At 42.5% G+C, this 15,970-nt stretch overlaps 5 protein-coding genes across 12 annotated transcripts in view; 2 read left to right on the top strand and 3 right to left on the bottom strand.

Moving 5' to 3' along the window:
- The window catches only part of LOC108039647 (collagen alpha-1(XVIII) chain), a 67,716-nt gene extending 63,071 nt beyond the window's left edge, over positions 1 to 4,645 (bottom strand). For 5 of the 8 annotated variants that reach the window (XM_044458177.1, XM_044458182.1, XM_044458183.1 and 2 more), the window contains exons 1-2: positions 4,557 to 4,645; positions 3,682 to 3,860 (exon numbers count right to left, since the gene is read on the bottom strand). The gene's annotated coding sequence lies outside the window, so the exon portion shown is untranslated. Of the gene's footprint in view, positions 1 to 3,681; positions 3,990 to 4,516 lie in introns of all 8 variants that reach the window. The other 3 variants (XM_044458179.1, XM_044458180.1, XM_044458181.1) reach the window with 3 other exon arrangements.
- A 4,701-nt stretch (positions 4,646 to 9,346) lies between these two features.
- On the top strand, positions 9,347 to 11,021 carry LOC108051712 (differentially expressed in FDCP 8 homolog). The gene is made up of 2 exons (XM_017133889.2): positions 9,347 to 10,157; positions 10,211 to 11,021. The coding sequence occupies exons 1-2, from the start codon at positions 9,416 to 9,418 to the stop codon at positions 10,918 to 10,920; spliced, it is 1,452 nt and encodes a 483-aa protein (XP_016989378.2). The 5' UTR covers positions 9,347 to 9,415; the 3' UTR covers positions 10,921 to 11,021.
- Positions 10,936 to 13,808, bottom strand: LOC108051691 (protein KRI1 homolog). Its single transcript, XM_017133871.2, has 4 exons — positions 13,638 to 13,808; positions 12,073 to 13,574; positions 11,847 to 12,010; positions 10,936 to 11,786 (listed from the first exon to the last, which is right to left on the bottom strand). The coding sequence occupies exons 1-4, from the start codon at positions 13,753 to 13,755 to the stop codon at positions 11,036 to 11,038; spliced, it is 2,535 nt and encodes an 844-aa protein (XP_016989360.2). The 5' UTR covers positions 13,756 to 13,808; the 3' UTR covers positions 10,936 to 11,035.
- Positions 13,809 to 14,064: 256 nt separating this feature from the next.
- LOC108051785 (autophagy protein 12-like) lies at positions 14,065 to 14,673 on the top strand. Its single transcript, XM_017134009.2, has 3 exons — positions 14,065 to 14,220; positions 14,275 to 14,411; positions 14,471 to 14,673. The coding sequence occupies exons 1-3, from the start codon at positions 14,145 to 14,147 to the stop codon at positions 14,591 to 14,593; spliced, it is 336 nt and encodes a 111-aa protein (XP_016989498.1). The 5' UTR covers positions 14,065 to 14,144; the 3' UTR covers positions 14,594 to 14,673.
- Positions 14,611 to 15,745, bottom strand: LOC108051774 (NADH dehydrogenase [ubiquinone] 1 beta subcomplex subunit 5, mitochondrial). The gene is made up of 4 exons (XM_017133997.2): positions 15,572 to 15,745; positions 15,272 to 15,501; positions 14,943 to 15,049; positions 14,611 to 14,877 (listed from the first exon to the last, which is right to left on the bottom strand). The coding sequence occupies exons 1-4, from the start codon at positions 15,654 to 15,656 to the stop codon at positions 14,739 to 14,741; spliced, it is 561 nt and encodes a 186-aa protein (XP_016989486.1). The 5' UTR covers positions 15,657 to 15,745; the 3' UTR covers positions 14,611 to 14,738.
- Between the last annotated feature and the right edge of the window lie 225 nt (positions 15,746 to 15,970).

Genomic DNA, 15,970 nt, shown 5'->3' with positions numbered 1-15,970 from the left:
GGTGAGCGGCTGCTCACTGGGGCTTACGGTGTTGACTGTCAACCTCCGCCCCGAGAGGCTGACCGTAGCTAGTTTCCCGATAGCGGCACGGAGTTAGTGGAAAACCCCGGTCCTCTCGGGTTATGGCTTCCTGATCCTCGGGCTCTTCTTCCTGGGGAGACTAGGGGATCTTCTATGGTTTCGGCAGCAAAGTTCATTACTGCGGCGGCTGTACGTCGTCGGCACTGGGCTTCAATGCGGCACGCCATATCGAGGGCATCCGTTAGAGAGCGCGGGTGGCTGCTAATGATAGGGACCTGGTATCCCGTCTCGCGTATCCCGTCGATAAAACGCTGCACGATGATGCTGTTGTAGGTGGCGGTTGGTAACTCCCCAAATACAGCTCTTCCCAGGCGTTCCAGCTCTAGTGCAAAGTCCTCGAAAGACTCTCGTGGTCCCTGCATACGATTGTGGAAAGTGTGATAGCCAGTGTGCTTACTGATTGTAAAGTATTCGCGCATGGCGGATGTCAGGGAGTTGTATGAGCTGAGAGTGGCTTCTGGTAGGGTAGCGTGAAAACGCTGAGCACGCCCACGCAGACTCGTATACAACTTTCTGCACTTCTTCCTCTCTGACCAGTGGTATTCTTCGGCCATGTCGTCCAGTAGGCGTTGAAATTCGGGCCAGGGACGTGTTCCATCGAAGGTAGGAGGCGGCTCTGTATCCGACACCTCCAGAATTCCCCATTGTGAGGTTATGTCTCCGACTGGACGATGGGCAGCCATCGACGCGGTCCCTGGAATGCCGTTCATTCTCCGTGGAAACACTTGCTGCGGCTGTCCTGAACCGGCATTGGCCATTTCAGCTAAGCACGGGGTGCTGGCAGAGTGTCGCTCACCCCCAGTTTTGTTCACGCCTTCGCTGTTGCCCAGCATGGTCCTCTCGAACGTCGCCCACATTTGTTCGAACTTTTGCTCGAACTTGAGGTTGAGCGACTGATCCAACGCCTCCACTTTTTGTTCGATAAGGCGGAACGAGCGGTTGATGGCGCGGCCCACTGCATCCAGCGCGGCAGCTCCATCCTGCGGATCTTCTAAACTACACCCTGCTGGCGATGCTTGACGGCGGTGGCGGGAGGAATTCTTAGGCATTTTGACGCAGGTCAGGGTTCTCGCAAACCCTAGTGACCCCACACCTGGCACCAATGTAACGATTTTGCCGCCGTGGAAGGGCGGATCTCGTCACGGAAAGCCGAGCGGAACTTCTTTTTAGATCGGTGTGCGGTCACGATCCCGTCAATGCCCACTCCCTCGCCTAAGCTCCACCAAAAACACACGCGTAGTTCTTAATTATTTCGCAGCTTTATTGGGTCTCCTACTCACAGAGCGCACGAGGCGCCATGTGCTTTTTTCTGATCTCGTTTTTAGAAGAAGGAAGAAGGAATCAAGGAATAAGGGAACAGAGAGAAAATAAAGAGACCAGGCAGCCGGGCTGTCAAAGTCTCATTTTGGCGCTGCTTGAAGCGTTGCCACCTAGCCGACTATCGAAAGCCCAAGGTTTTCGGAGGCTTTCGTTACAATATTATTATGAGATGCGAATATGCGGCATTTATCGGGCAACAAGTTGCGAATACTGGGCATGTTTCTAATTTAAATATTTCGCAAGTGCGCGAATCGAACTCGCGCAAGACCATTCACCAATGACCTAATTGAGACGTAAGTTCTCCCAGTTATCTCGAGCCGTGATTGTCTACCCACTTTTGCACTGAGTCACTGGCCAACTGACGACATCCACGGGTGTGGAGAGGGTCACATGCAAATGCGAATCCTATTTTAATTAATGTCTACATACACTTTTCTGTTTATTGCTTTTTTAGTGAAAAGTCATGCAAGATGCCAGTGATTCATGAAGATTTATACTTGTTTTTGCAACAACCGCTTAAATTGGCACACTTTGTTCTGGTTTCATTGCTGGGTCTATGACAAAACCCCCCTTTTCCACCTTTTTTTTTAGTTTTTGATTTCCCCGGCCTTTTCAGTTTTTGCTACTAATATTGGTGGCGTTCCCTTTTGCCGTTATCCGCATCGTGCAAATGTTTATGTGCATTACATCAAAGTACATTTGTTTTTCAGCCGGTTGTCGCTGCCGGTTGCTGTTGCCGTGAATTAGAGTCACAGCGGCAACAAAAAGGGGGACTTCCACAGTGTTTCGGCCATGTCAGCCCACGAGTGTTAACAAATGTGTACCGAAAATGTTTGTTGTCAAAACTTTTTGTCCTGCCATTTTGGGGAAAGACGGGACACCGAGGCATATGTCATTTAATTAAGACAAGTTGGGACAACCAGCATGTAGATAAGAATTGCTTATTTGGCAGAAATTGGATATTCTTGTATACCGGTTAAAAGTCTTTAAAACAAGAATTTCAAGAAAGATCAATGAGTCAGCCGCTCAATTAAATAGTATTTACCATGCATATCACGCATTCCTATAAAATTCAAATGAAAATAATATTGTCAAAGAAAACACAATAATTGTTATTTTCATTACAAAAAGGGCATTCAATTTGAAAAGTGACAAAATCATCTTTTTATTATTAACTATTTTTTTGCATTTAATCAATGCAATTCCCATGCCTTTCACGCATTGCACAATAATTCACCAGAATATCAAAGTGTCAAAGAAGCCACCCAAGAATTAATAATAGATTCAAAGAATTGCGACAGCTTTCACTCAAGATTTATGTGCAACAATTACAAGTTTATTTCGACATGATTGCAATATGCAATTATCGCGTTAAAAATATATAAAGCTGTGCCCCTATAAATCGGAAAATCGCAGGCGGTTGGTTGACATATTGCCTAGCCCCGGCGACAGCATCAATTTCCGCTGCTGCGCCAAAGATCGTTCAATCAACATAATGCCGTTGGGAGATCATTAATGTCTGAAACTCTTAATGCCAAGAAAATATTGGGGGAAAAAAAACAGCAAAATCTGCAAAAAAAAACTTTGGCGATGGAATATTGCAGTCATTAAAAGATTACTTAGTAATTAAGCAACTATTTATATACTCTTCTTTTAAAACGGAAACCATTATAAGTTTCCGCTTTCCTGTGTTGACCGTGATTGAACTTTAACTTGATAAATAATAAGTTTTTTTGGATATTACCAGAACACTTAGTTTTTTTTGGCATAGCTTTCAATCAGTCAATCTTACCATACGTTAATAAAATATATAAACAAAGAGGATGAGTTTTTACCAAGATTACAGACATTTGCCAAATATTTGAGACAACAACTGGCCAACAATTCCATCAAGGGCAACCAAAAGCCGAATTTACCTCATCTCTTTGTATTGACTCCAAGTTATATTTATTAATGAGCTGCGCAAATATGCATAGTTAATTTTCAGTTCATTGCCGTTGTTTTTGCTTTATTTGTTTGTCGAGTATTTTGTTTGCTATGAATGGGTGATGATATGGGCAGAAATGGAGAGAAAACTAAATGTTATTTAATAAGTAAATGGAAATTATCAGTTGGGGGAGGGGCAGAGATTACCACAAACTAAAATGCATTTCCTCAACTACCAATTATCATTCGGGAATTTTCAGACATCAAGTGGACTTTGTGGGCAATGTGGAATTTTCGGACTTTTACCCATTTACGTGACCGAGTAATGCCATTTAAAATAGTTTTCGGACTTACCTCAGCCTCCAGTTGAATTGGCAATGAATATTTCCACGTATTCCCTGGCGGATGTGGACTTTTCTACTGCTGCATAGTTTCGGGCGACAGTTTCCGGTGGCAGGACACTTTTCACAATGCCTTCGTATAGATCCGTTCTCCTTATACCCTTGGGTATTCCGTTCTTGCAACTCACTACACTGCACAAAACGGGGCGAAAGGGGGTTGATTAGGGTGGAGGAGTAGTTGGGGAAGATCAATGCAAACGGCTCATGTTAAATGGCATTGACATTGGCCACTCATTGTCCGGCAGTGGGACAAAGCAGGCACTACAAAGGCAATCCGAAGGACTTATGAACACAAAGCACAAAGTGGACCGATCGGGAACGACTAAATTCCACACGCAGAAATACACTGACGAAATGAAAACTTTTATTTACTAATAAATCACTTGAGATAAAGGAATAATTTGAAAGGGAATGCTGAATATTTAATAATTTGAAAGAATGATTTTATTAAAATTCTAAAAATAGAGTCAGAAACAAATTTATATTTGTTTAATATATAAGTTTAAAATATGCTGTTGTTTTTATAAGATAAATAAATATATATAAAAAAACAAGAACTTTTTTCAAACTTATAAGCAACTTTAATATAAATTCCATTTAACAGCCTGTATTTTCCTTTCTATATATTTTTTTAAATAAATATAAATGTAAGATCTACATTCAAATTTGATTGTAAAATAAAGTTCAGTCTTTCGAAAACAAATTTGCGTATTAAAATTTTCATTTTCTATTTTTAAGCTATAATTTGTTTTTTTGAAGCCACAATCCTTGTTTTTCTTTCTGTGTACCAATCACAGCCGGCAATAACGCGGCACTCGCGATTTTTACGTTTTTATTCGCAGGGGAAGCACGCTTTGAAGTCACCGGCACTGAATTCGCGTGTGGATGCCCCGCGATGTGCTTCGTTCAGCGGTCAGACTGAGACTGAGGCCTCAAACAGAAACCGAAAACGAAACTTTCGACTGATTGCGAGAAGGAAACTGCGTCGGCGGCGACGTCGACGTCGACGAAATGGAGAGAAAATGCCAAAGCTAAAATGCTACTGTTTTCCGCCTTTGGAAAAACATTTTGGCAGATACTTTTGTTGCCGATACTGATGGAGCGCAAAATTCGAAATGCAATTAAAAGCATTGTTTGAAAGAATTCGAAACAGCAGATAACTTTTCAATGCAGCGAGAGAGAGCGCATTAAAACGAAAACAAAAACTCTTTTTAGTAAACAACAATGTCGGCTTTTTTAAAATCTAGTTTTCGGTATACAAATTAAATGATTTTGATTGACTTTCCATCTAAAGTATTTTAATTCAGTATCTTACTGATATTAAAGGCATTAAAGAGTATTCTAGTATCAATGGAATAGATATAATACTTCCTTTTTTTTTTACTTTCAATAAAAATTAATATAAACGAACTTAAAAAGTATAACATTTTATAATTGAATTCATTGATGTCCCCATTTAATGACTATTATTTTGTACTACCAATACTTGTACTTATAATAATTAAGATTGTTAATAGACTAGATAAAAAGGTAGGGATCTACATAAATATGATTCAACGAAAAATAAATATTATTATGCTACTAATCTTATCTTTTCGTTTAGCATACAGTATAGTAAATTATCTTTAATCTTATCTGACCAACAAGTTGGCCAACAGGTATGCTAATTATATGGATAATATTCGTTAAGCATTTGTGTTTTCCGTCTAGACAATTGGTCCATGAAAAAACGCATTTATAGTTATATTTAATACAGTTTAAATTATATTTTATGTTTTGTTAGTTACCCCTCTTCCTAAAAAAGATCTCCATAAATAGGAAATATATTTTTTTCAATTTGTTGTGAGATGCCTGAAAACAGAGCTCAAAGTCTCGAGTGAAATCAAAGTGCAATTCCGTTAAAAACAGTGCAATTTTCCGCTGCAAGGCGGTCAAAGACTTCAGGTGCTTTTGGCTTCTGCACTTCCCGGCTTTTCCCCCCAGTCGTCCTGGCTGCAACCACTTGGCTATAAATAGGACCAACTGAAGACGAACCCAGGCGGCAACACTTTCGTTTAACTTTTGTGGGAAAACGGGGAGGACAGCAGCAGAAATTAGTTCCCAGGCGGCCTTATAAGCCTGGCCAAGTGTGGAAATGGTAGGAAATTGGGGTGGGGGGGCTGACGAATGCCAGTAGTCAATAGACAACAACATGTGCCCATGGTCCCACATGTGCCGTGGCAAGTTTGCAGTCTTAATTATTTATACGTAATAAAACTAAGCATAATTTTCCAGCGAACAACGCACTGGCGCCTCATTTCAAATTCTATAAATAATTTGAAAAGCAGTTGATACGAATCGCAAAGGGCTCTAAAAGGCTCACACTAAAAAGCCGGAAAAACTGAAAACACATTCATACAAGTTGTTGGGAAAAAAGAGGGAAAGCCGGAGAGAGAGAAAGAGAGATGAAGAGAGAGTGATTGAGAGAGCAGGGACAGTGAAAGAGAGCGCTGCAGACGTCGACTGCGCGGCAGCAGCGTCACATGCGGCGTATGCGTAATTTTGTCAGCCTTATCAGAAAGCCATTGCAAGCAAACTTTATTTTAAAGAGCCGGGCCATTTATCGAACTTGCAACGTGTTGTCTCCTGCGGTTACTCCCTCCCCCCGCCAGTTACCCCCTTTGTGTGCCCCTTTTTCAGCCATTTCTGCCACAAGAGTCGCGTTGTTTGCACGCCGGCTGCCCAAAGCCCGCCAATTGTTTATTCAAGCAGCATCGCAGCATCCCAGCTCATGTTGCCCATGTGCACTTGAACTGCCTTCGCCGAGCCCCTCCATCCTCAGCTCCCTTCGGCCGCCATGCCTGTGCATTCATTTGGCCGGCGATGTGTTTGTCTGGCCATTTTTTTCCGGCTCTGAAGCCAGCCTCCGCCTGGTACACTGAGAAAAACTAACAATGTAAGCCTCCAAGTCTTTGCAAACATGGCTTTAAAGGGCTAAACTATATTAAATCTATAACTGATAGTCTCCAAAACTCAATGTTCGTTTTAAAGTAGAGATTTGATTAAAATAGTGTTTCAAAGTTTTAGTTTTTAGTTACTTATCAAATAAATGAATTACACAGAACTATGATCTTTTTACATTCAACACTCTATTAAATCAACTTTTTGTAAGAGTTTAAATTTGTAACATTTTTATGCTTGGCCTTTAGTTAAAATAAAACAAATTCGAAACAGTTAGCACTGTAAGCTTATTAATTTTGGTAAGTATAAAAAATATATTTATTTATATATTATTTTATAAATATTTTTTAACCCTTGAATTTTGCTTAGGAAATTAAAATGGAAGCATTAGTTTTGTTCAATCTTGAGTGGTAATGTAAATTTAAATAAACTTGTTGGGCATTTATAATTGTTTTTTTTCCCAATGCTCAAGTTGACCAGTTAAAAAGTATTTTTCTCCGTGCAGGGTGCGCTCATTGCAGTTGTTATCGCTGCAGTTTGTTGTTGTCGCCGGGTTTAAGCGGCTCTTAGTGGCAGTGAATCAGTGGCCAAACATGTAATCTGTTTAATGGCCAACTGACCGTGCATCGGAGCCGGTTGCTCCTCCACGCCCCTGAACCATTTTAGCCGGTCGCGTATACGCACCGTGAGCCGGACAAAGTCTTGGAATTTGCATAGATCTTTTTTTCAAATACTTGTACCCTTTTTTTGGCGGCTCTATAAAATGCCCACCTGTTGAATATGGCAAGCCGGACAAAAAAGAAACAAAAATGCCACTTGGACATTTGGGGACAAACAAAAAACGTGAAAAATCGTTAAACAAAATAGCCGCAACAAAAAACAAAGCATTACTGAAAGCGAGCGCAAACTTGTTCAGCTGCGTCGCCACTGATTTGCATAAACCGCTAAAACGTAAGCTGAAACAAATAAACATTTGCCATATCTCTGAGTAAACAACAAAATTAGAAGCATTGCAATATAGTCAGAGTTGATTTTTCAATTAGTCGGGGGAACGAGTTGGCTTCGTAAAACCCTTAATCTGAATCTCCGATCTAGACTCTTTATTACACTGGTGAAACCTGGTCTGCAGGCCTTTTCGGGTCTTTTGATTTTGCATTAATACCTCGTTTTAAACACCGTTTATCGGCTCCAAAAAAAGTTCTAATATAAATGATCCAAAAATTCCATACTCGGAACAAAATCATGGCTAATTTACATAAACAACGATGTGAATCGCCTTGACTTGCCTTACTCTAGGTTTTTTTTCAATTTCAAATTTGCATCTCGGCAAATAGATAAGAATCTATAATCTGTACTATCGTTCCGTTTAAAATCCTGATGTGCTGATCAAAAGTCATCTTTTCTATGGATTTAAAGTTACTGTTTAGAATGTATTACAAACTGATAAAAACACATCAAATTTGTTCTTTGTTTTGGTTTTGGAAAACCAGCTTGTCAGATTTGATGACCAAGTTTATTATATTCAGACCGTTTATGGTTTTCATATTAAAGCGCTTAATAAGTGTTAAATATGTTAATACCGCTATTTTAGACTAATTAGCATTAAACTCGATTCGCGACGATTGGGATAATCCAATTTATGTGCCCTAATTAAGTGAAAAGATCATTTGCATTTCGGATTTATTAACCGTTTATTAAACAAAATCTTTTAGAAAAAAGTTGTCAATATTGTATTAAAAAGATTGAGTAAAACCCGGTTTCTCGAGTACCTGTTAAGGTCCTAGAAATCTATCTGCGCGAAAAAGTTAAGGAGCAGATAAATTAATACATAATCGCCAATGAACAGAAAGTTCTGTAAAATCTGGTAACAAACACCTAAGTTATGGCATTTCCGATCTATCAGTTATATGGCTATAGGATCCCAAGCCTTACGACCGAAATCATACCCTCAAGACTGCCAGCGTTGCCCCCCTCAAGACCCACCCCATCACGGCGCTGCCATTTCACAGTGTGTTCACCCGGCTCCGAACTGATTAAGGGCGCCATCTAGTGAGATTACTAACTAGTAAACTGTTACCAGTGTTTCGACTTCGAAAATCAACACTTCCTGATAAAATCCTTGTTCTTAATTCATCTCAAAATAATGGCTTATTAATATTTCCCCGTACATTCATCGAGTATAAGACTCTTCTTAGACTGTCACAGCTCGAAAGCCAACTATTACAATTTTGTACAATACAGGGACCACTAAGGCTTAGTCAACACAGAAAATGAGATAATGGACAATTGAAAGTTCTCTTATACTAAGAATTTTGCATAGGAATTTTGTTACCGCCACCTGTCGACCTTTTAATTCGCAGTTTCCCCCTACTGGAAATTGTAAAGTTCTTATCAAGTACCCAAACCTGTTCGCAGAGCCATCTGTTGTCGTTTTGATATATTATTTCTGGCAACGTCAACCAAATTTTCTTCGTGCCCTTAAAAAGATATTGTTTCGTCGATAATTAAATATTGATTATTGGATATTGAATATTATTTATCGGCCATTTGACTCAGATATTAAATATGTGGTTTTTCTTAATTCAATCCAGCACTCTTAAGTCGTTATTTATTTTTTTGAAAATAACGGTTACAGTTCAGCTGGCAACGCTGGTAAAACAGCTGTTGCTGCAGCGCCCCTCGCCCACCAACGCCCATCGTCATTGTTTTTCTGTTTTCTCGTATATAATTTGTTTTTCCCCTTGGAAATGAGCTCCTGGCGAGACAGTCTGACCAGCATCCCGGGCACGGTGGCGCAGTTGATCAACGAGAGCGCCAGCAGCCTGTTGCACGCCTCGTCCTCGCTGGGCTCAACAGTTGGGCCACTGGGATCGACGGGTTCTGGATCTGAAGGAGGCTCCGAGGAAAGTGCGCCGCAGGGAGAGTACAGGGCACTGCCCATCCCAGCTTCCTTGGTGCGAGAGCAGTGGCGGCTGATCTTCACCAGCGATGCGAGTATCCAGGATCTACATGCGGCCATTGCCCATTGCAGGGATCTCGTCCTGCTGAGCGAGGAACTCAGCGATGAGCGACGCTGGCTGGTGCGACACCTGGTGGATCTGCGCTACTCCCTGCAGGAACTGGAGGAGGCCCAGGAGCAGCAGTCGTTGTCCTCCGATATCGTCGTAATGAATGCCATCCGGGCGGTGGTGGGCCATCATTTTGTGCCCCACTATCCGCATCACGGCAAGCGGAATCGCCTGCAGGCAGCAGCCCGGAGGAACTACTGTGACCACTGCACCGCCATCATTTGGAGCGTGGTTCAGGCATCCTATGTGTGCAGCGATTGCGGGTTCCTGGTCCATCAGAAGTGCATCGACAGCGTGATGAGGGTGTGCGCCCACGTCCAGGTCTCTGAGCGCCAGCATCCCATATCTGAGATCTGCCCGGAAATAGGACTGGCTGCCCAGGGATACAAGTGTGCCGAATGCGGAACGCTGCTTAATCTGAGTAAGTTTTCTTATACAATTTCAATTCCATTTTATTTAAATCGTCTTCTGCAGAAAACACATGGATTGAACCACGTCTTTGCGACTATAGTGGATTGTACTACTGCCCTCGTTGCAACTGGAACGATAGTAACTTCATACCAGCCCGCATAATCCACAACTGGGACTTCTCCCCGCGTAGGATTTCGCGGGCAGCGCTTCAGGAGATCAGGCTGTTCCTTAACAAACCCCTCATCCGTTTGGAAGAGGACAATCCCAAGCTCTTTGTGTTCGTGGAGAAGCTGTGTGCGGTGAAGAAACTGCGCCAGAATCTGGTACACATGCGCCACTATCTCGCCGCCTGTCGGATCGCCAGCGAGCTGAAGCTTGTGGATCAGCAGCTGGGCTGCAGACGTCACTTGGCTCAGTCGAATGAGTTCTATTCCCTGAAGGATCTTACGCAGGTGGAATCTGGAGCCCTCACCGATTTCCTGCAGGGAGTGTTCAAATCCTTCGATGAACACATTCGGTCCTGCAAAATGTGCCTGGCCCAGGCCTACATCTGCGAGATCTGCAGCAACATCAAGGTGATCTTCCCCTTCGACGACGGATGCATCAAGTGCGACCAATGTAACTCCATTTTTCACCGTGTCTGCCTGACGCGGAAGAATATGATTTGCCCCAAGTGCATCCGCATCCAGGAGCGACGCCTCCAACTGGATCGCATAAGGAGCACGGAGGAAGAGGAAGTGTCCACCGATGATGAAGTGGCTCTCGCGGAATAACTGATTTAATCAGAGTTTACTCGTATCTGTGCTGGATTTTAATGTTATTATATGTACATAAGATTTAACTACAAAATGTATATCTATTATTACTACTACTATTTATCCTGGCATTTTACTTATCCTTCTTGCCATACTTTTCCCGCTTATGGAACTTTCTGGGATTTATGCCGTAGGCTTTCAATCGATCGTCGGTTATTCCATTGTTGTTATTGTTTATTTTATTTTTAGCTTTGAAGTTATTCGTTTTCTTTGCTGGGAAGGGACCGCTGGCTTTTTGATTCGCTCTTTTAAATGGATTTGCACCTGTAACATTCTCAGGAGCTTGTTTGTTGTCGCCTTTGTTGTTATTAACTGGAGGTTGTCCTTGTTTCTGGTTGGGTTTTTTCTGTTGCTTATTAAAAGGATTATTTCCATTAGTTTTTTCCGTTTTAATAGCATTGTTGGTCTGTGTGTTATTTTGAGTTGGGTTTTGCGTCTTTTTAAACCCATTTTCTCCATTTTTAGCTTTAATATTCTTTTTGCTGAAGGCATTGTTAGCTTTTGTATTTTCTGGTTTGCTCGGGGTTTGCTGTGCGGGTGATTTCGCCTCTGTTTTTTCATTATTTTTGCTCTTCTTAGGAGCAGGAGGATCAACCTTCGTGGAACCATCCTCTGTCTGCACTTGTTCTGTTGATTCCTTGGGTTCCTGTTTGGAAATCTGTGGGGAACTGGCTGCAACAGCTGCTGCAGCTTTCCGTTTTAGGCGTTTCCTCTTCGATTTCGATAAAACTTCTGTTGGGACTTGACCATTATCAGCGGCAACTGACGTTTCAGCTGGTTTAGTCTCGGGAGTCTCTTCCGCTGGCTGATCCTCGTCATCAGATCTGCAAGGAAGTCAAGTTTTATTCCAAGTCTTGCCAAACAAGGATATTAAAACTACTTACCCTTCGCCATAAAGACTTTTAAATATCTTTCGCTTTAGGTCTTCATTCTTGGCCTTCATCTTGTACAGGCGTTGCTCCTTTTTCTCCACATGTTCGGGCCTGTTTTGAACAGCTTTCTTAAGGCTAGCCCACTGATTGAGCTCTTTATTCTTGGCCAGCAAGATCTATAGATTATTAACAAATAAATATAATTTTCTTTGGTTAAAAATGAATATAAAATAAGTACCTCTTCTATCGTCAAACCAAAATCGTTGGGTGTGGTTTCCACATATTTGAACCGACATGGCTGATCTCCCACGATATCCTCGCAGTCCATTTGGTAGTACTCGTCGATGTACTCACTGTAGGTTTTTTCGTCCTCCGGATTGAACGCCGGCTTCTCCGCCTGGATCATTTCCATGAAGCGATTTCGCCTACCCTTGCGGCCTTTTCGACCGCGTGTATTTTCGATTAGCTCCTCTTGAAGTTTCTGCTTGGAGGTGGACGGATCGAAGTCGCAATCCATGTTAAAGTCATCGTCCTCGCAGTGGCCTTCGTAGTCCTGATCGCCCCCATTGGTGTGCTTCGTGGGGTCGTAGTTATCCCAATCTTCCAGCTCGAGTTCATCGATGTCCGAGGGACATTCTGGCTTCTCCTCGCCCTCATCCACATTGTAGTACTCATCGTCGAAGAGCTCCTGCATTCGACGATCGTGGGCCGCTGGATCAAAGTCTTCCTCGAGTTCTTCGTCCCGGAAGCCGAGCTCATCATTGCCAGTGACGGCTTTCAATTTGCGTATCTTCTCCTCGATCTCCTTGCGCTTTATGTCCTTGATCAGGTCAAGTTCCTTCATCTTCTGCTGCTTCTCCTGATCCTTACGATCCTTGAGCTCCTTGCGTTTTTCTTTTCTCTTGTCATCCGTGCGACGGATGGACTGTTCAATGGTGCGGGGATAGCGCTTGATGAACTCAGCATCGGGCTCTTCGAAGCGGAAATTATACTTTTGCTCAAACTCTGCCTGTTTCTCCAGCTCCTGTTCGTCCTCGGAAAGTGGAGCCGCTTCTCCAACGATCTCATCGTAGGTGGGAATGGTGGACTCATCGGTGTTAGCATAGCCCTTGTTGAGGATGTAGTCCCTGAGGAAACTCTCGCCCTGCGTCAGCTTGCTGCTGTTCCAGTACTGCTTCAGTGGCTCCAGCTGCTCCTTGTCGGTCTGCTGGATCTCCTCTTGTTTCCCCGCTAGCCACTTGGCAAAGTCCGCCTCCTCGGCTGCCGTTTGCTCCGTGGTCTTGGAGCGTTTCTTGAATATACCGCCGAATTCCTCGTCTTCGCCATCATCTTCTTGGTTCATCACACTCCGGAACTCATCCTTGAGTCGCCGCTCAGCCTCTACGGCGGTGGGTGACTGGGCCCTTTGGAATTCCTCCTGCTCCTTCTCCTGTTGCTCCTCATCGGAACTCTCGAACTTGCCATTGTGTTCCAAGATTACTTTTCGTTCGTAGTCCTTTAAGGTGACTGGCTTTGCTTTCTTCTTCTTTTTTGGCGACTCATCATCCTTATCCTCCTCGTCGCTGGAGGGTTCATTAAAGAATCTCGCATCCTTGTCGTAAATCCGAGGATCTTTGCTTTTCAGCGAAGACAGAGTCTTGAAAAAGTCCTGGTCGAATTGGGGGTCCACCTCGTCCTCCTCGGAGGACTCACTGTCGCTATCAAACTCCGATTCTGATACATCTAAGCCGCGATCTTTATCTGTGGAATATCAAGTGATATAATTGAAAAATGCCAAATGATCGTAATGTGTTTTGAAGTTACATTTCTGTAGCAGCTCCTTTTTGCGCAGGATGTTGTAGGTCTTGGCATAGTCCTTGTTGGTGGACAACTGCAGGTCTTCTCCGTCATTATCGGAGCCCTCAAAAAGTTTATTATTCATAATTTTGTTTATTTTTCCCCGGACTGTTTTACAAACTTCCACACGTGTTTACGATAACAGCCGAATGTTAAGTAACATAGTCGGTGCTATCGCTAACGATGGACCATTTAAAAAAGTGATTTTTGTCACGAAGTCATTAAAAAAAATGATTATCAATCTAATAAATTTAATATAAAAAGAAAAATGTCATAAATACCTATTTATAGACATTTGTTATTAAAAAATTACATTTATTTATTACTTGAAAATATTTGGTTTCACAAATCCCGTGACTTGTATCGATGTTGTCATCATAACTTTGCCATCTCCAATATTTTATACTTTATTTACAAATTGGCATTTTTAACACATCAATTTTAAACTAAGCGATTTAGCCACATTCCAAATAGATGGCAGACACACCCGAATCCCAGGCAGCCTTGAGCACCTCCACCTCCACGCCCGCCGACAAGGATGGTTCCAAAAGTAATTTGTATTATTATCTTTGGGTCTTTATTCTCACAAGGTTTTCGTTATCAGTCTGTATCCTTCTGAACGCCACTGGAAATGTGCCCATCATCAAAAAGCGAACCTGGACCGTTGATCCCAACAAAACAGTCAGCTGGATTCAAAAGTTCATCCACAAGTTCCTGAAACTTGATGCCAATGAGCAAATAGCAAGTACCGCTTAAAAGATCTAGAGAACCCTATCTTATTTCGAATCTTTATATTGCAGTTCCTGTATGTTAATCAGACATTTGCCCCCGCTCCGGATCAGATAATCAAGAACCTATACGAGTGTCACGGCACCAATGGGAAACTGGTGCTCTATTACTGCAAGAATCAGGCGTGGGGCTAAATCGATACGCACTTGACTACGCTAAATCTTAAGTATTTATTTGTATATTAAATGTGAATAAGCTGATGTTGCGAACTCGATTTCACACTTTATTTCCCCCAAAACGGGAGCCTAACAATTGTATTTAATGAATATTAGAAGGGGTCTAGTCTCCACGCAGGGCTTCCAGTTCGTCGGCAGCCTCTTTGGAAACTCTGTGGTACTTGGCCACCGATGGTCGGTAGTAGTACGCCTGGTAGTCGTTGCGCTCGGACATCTTGCGACGAACTTCTTCCTCAAGGAGGCTAGAATATTAAGTAAATTCATGAGTTTAAAGGCAGGTTACATTAAGCTATATCTTCAGACTTACCGAATCTGTGCTTTTTCGTTCTCCTCGAAGAGATAGTGCAGCGATTTCTCGTAGTTTTGCTGCTGCGAGTTCAAGATGTAGCGGCAAATGAATCGCGAGATGGGGTGCTGCCAAAGAAAGAAAAAACTTGGAGTTAGATTTTCTTAAGGTTTAAGGTTGATTAAAAATGGATTATTAACACGAAGAACCAAGTTAATTTCAGAATGGATACTAAAAGCTAAATAAAATAAAATGGGTTTGCTGGGAAATTGATTGAGCTGGGAGTTCTCTTTGGAATTTAAGAATTAATTATTTAGGGAGTGGTATATCTTGCAAGACACCTTTCATACCTTCTCGTACTCCCAGTGCTTGGGCACATAACCTTCGGGAGTCTCCGCCAACTTCGCCGGACCAATGAAGATGTTCGCGTATAGAACCAATGCGGTGACTGGAATCACGCCGAGCATTACGTAAAAGTGCATCAGATCCTTGAACTTGTCCCACTGGAAGCGGGATGGCTTGATGGTCATGTGGTGGTGGCCATGATCGCCTCCCATCCGGCGCAGCTGTTGCTGCAGGGCTAGAAATCCAGAATATTTGGTTGCGTAATGTGGAGTGTGTTTACGGCTATTTTTCCACAGAGTACTTACCATTCCGGCAAGCGGGCTCCTGCAGGACAGCCCGGAAGTTGGCAAACTTTGCCGCCGGCGACAGCAAACGGCTCCAACCGACCATTTTATTGTAGTTTTTTGTAAATCTCACGATATTTTGGAACTGGTCGTGTCAAAGTTGTGAGCAGCACGGCGAACGGTCACACTTAAGAGGGACCGTTGATGTGTTTTGATATATCGATAACTGCAGCGAAGGCAACGTAACCTAATTTGTAACCGTCCCTCAGACTCTAAATAAGTGATTATAAACTAACTATATTCATTTTAAATAAATGTTTTTAAGGCAACGGAATACAATATTTCACAATGACTATTACGATTTTTTAAGACAAATAAAAGAAAGCTGCCATTTTGAAATTAACCGAAATTCCGTCCAAA

Source organism: Drosophila rhopaloa, unplaced genomic scaffold (genome assembly GCF_018152115.1).
Source record: "Drosophila rhopaloa isolate 14029-0021.01 unplaced genomic scaffold, ASM1815211v1 contig_163, whole genome shotgun sequence".
Classification (NCBI taxonomy): Eukaryota; Metazoa; Arthropoda; class Insecta; order Diptera; family Drosophilidae; genus Drosophila; species Drosophila rhopaloa.
Note: the sequence above shows the minus strand (reverse complement) of the source record. Positions and strands in the feature narration are given on the sequence as shown.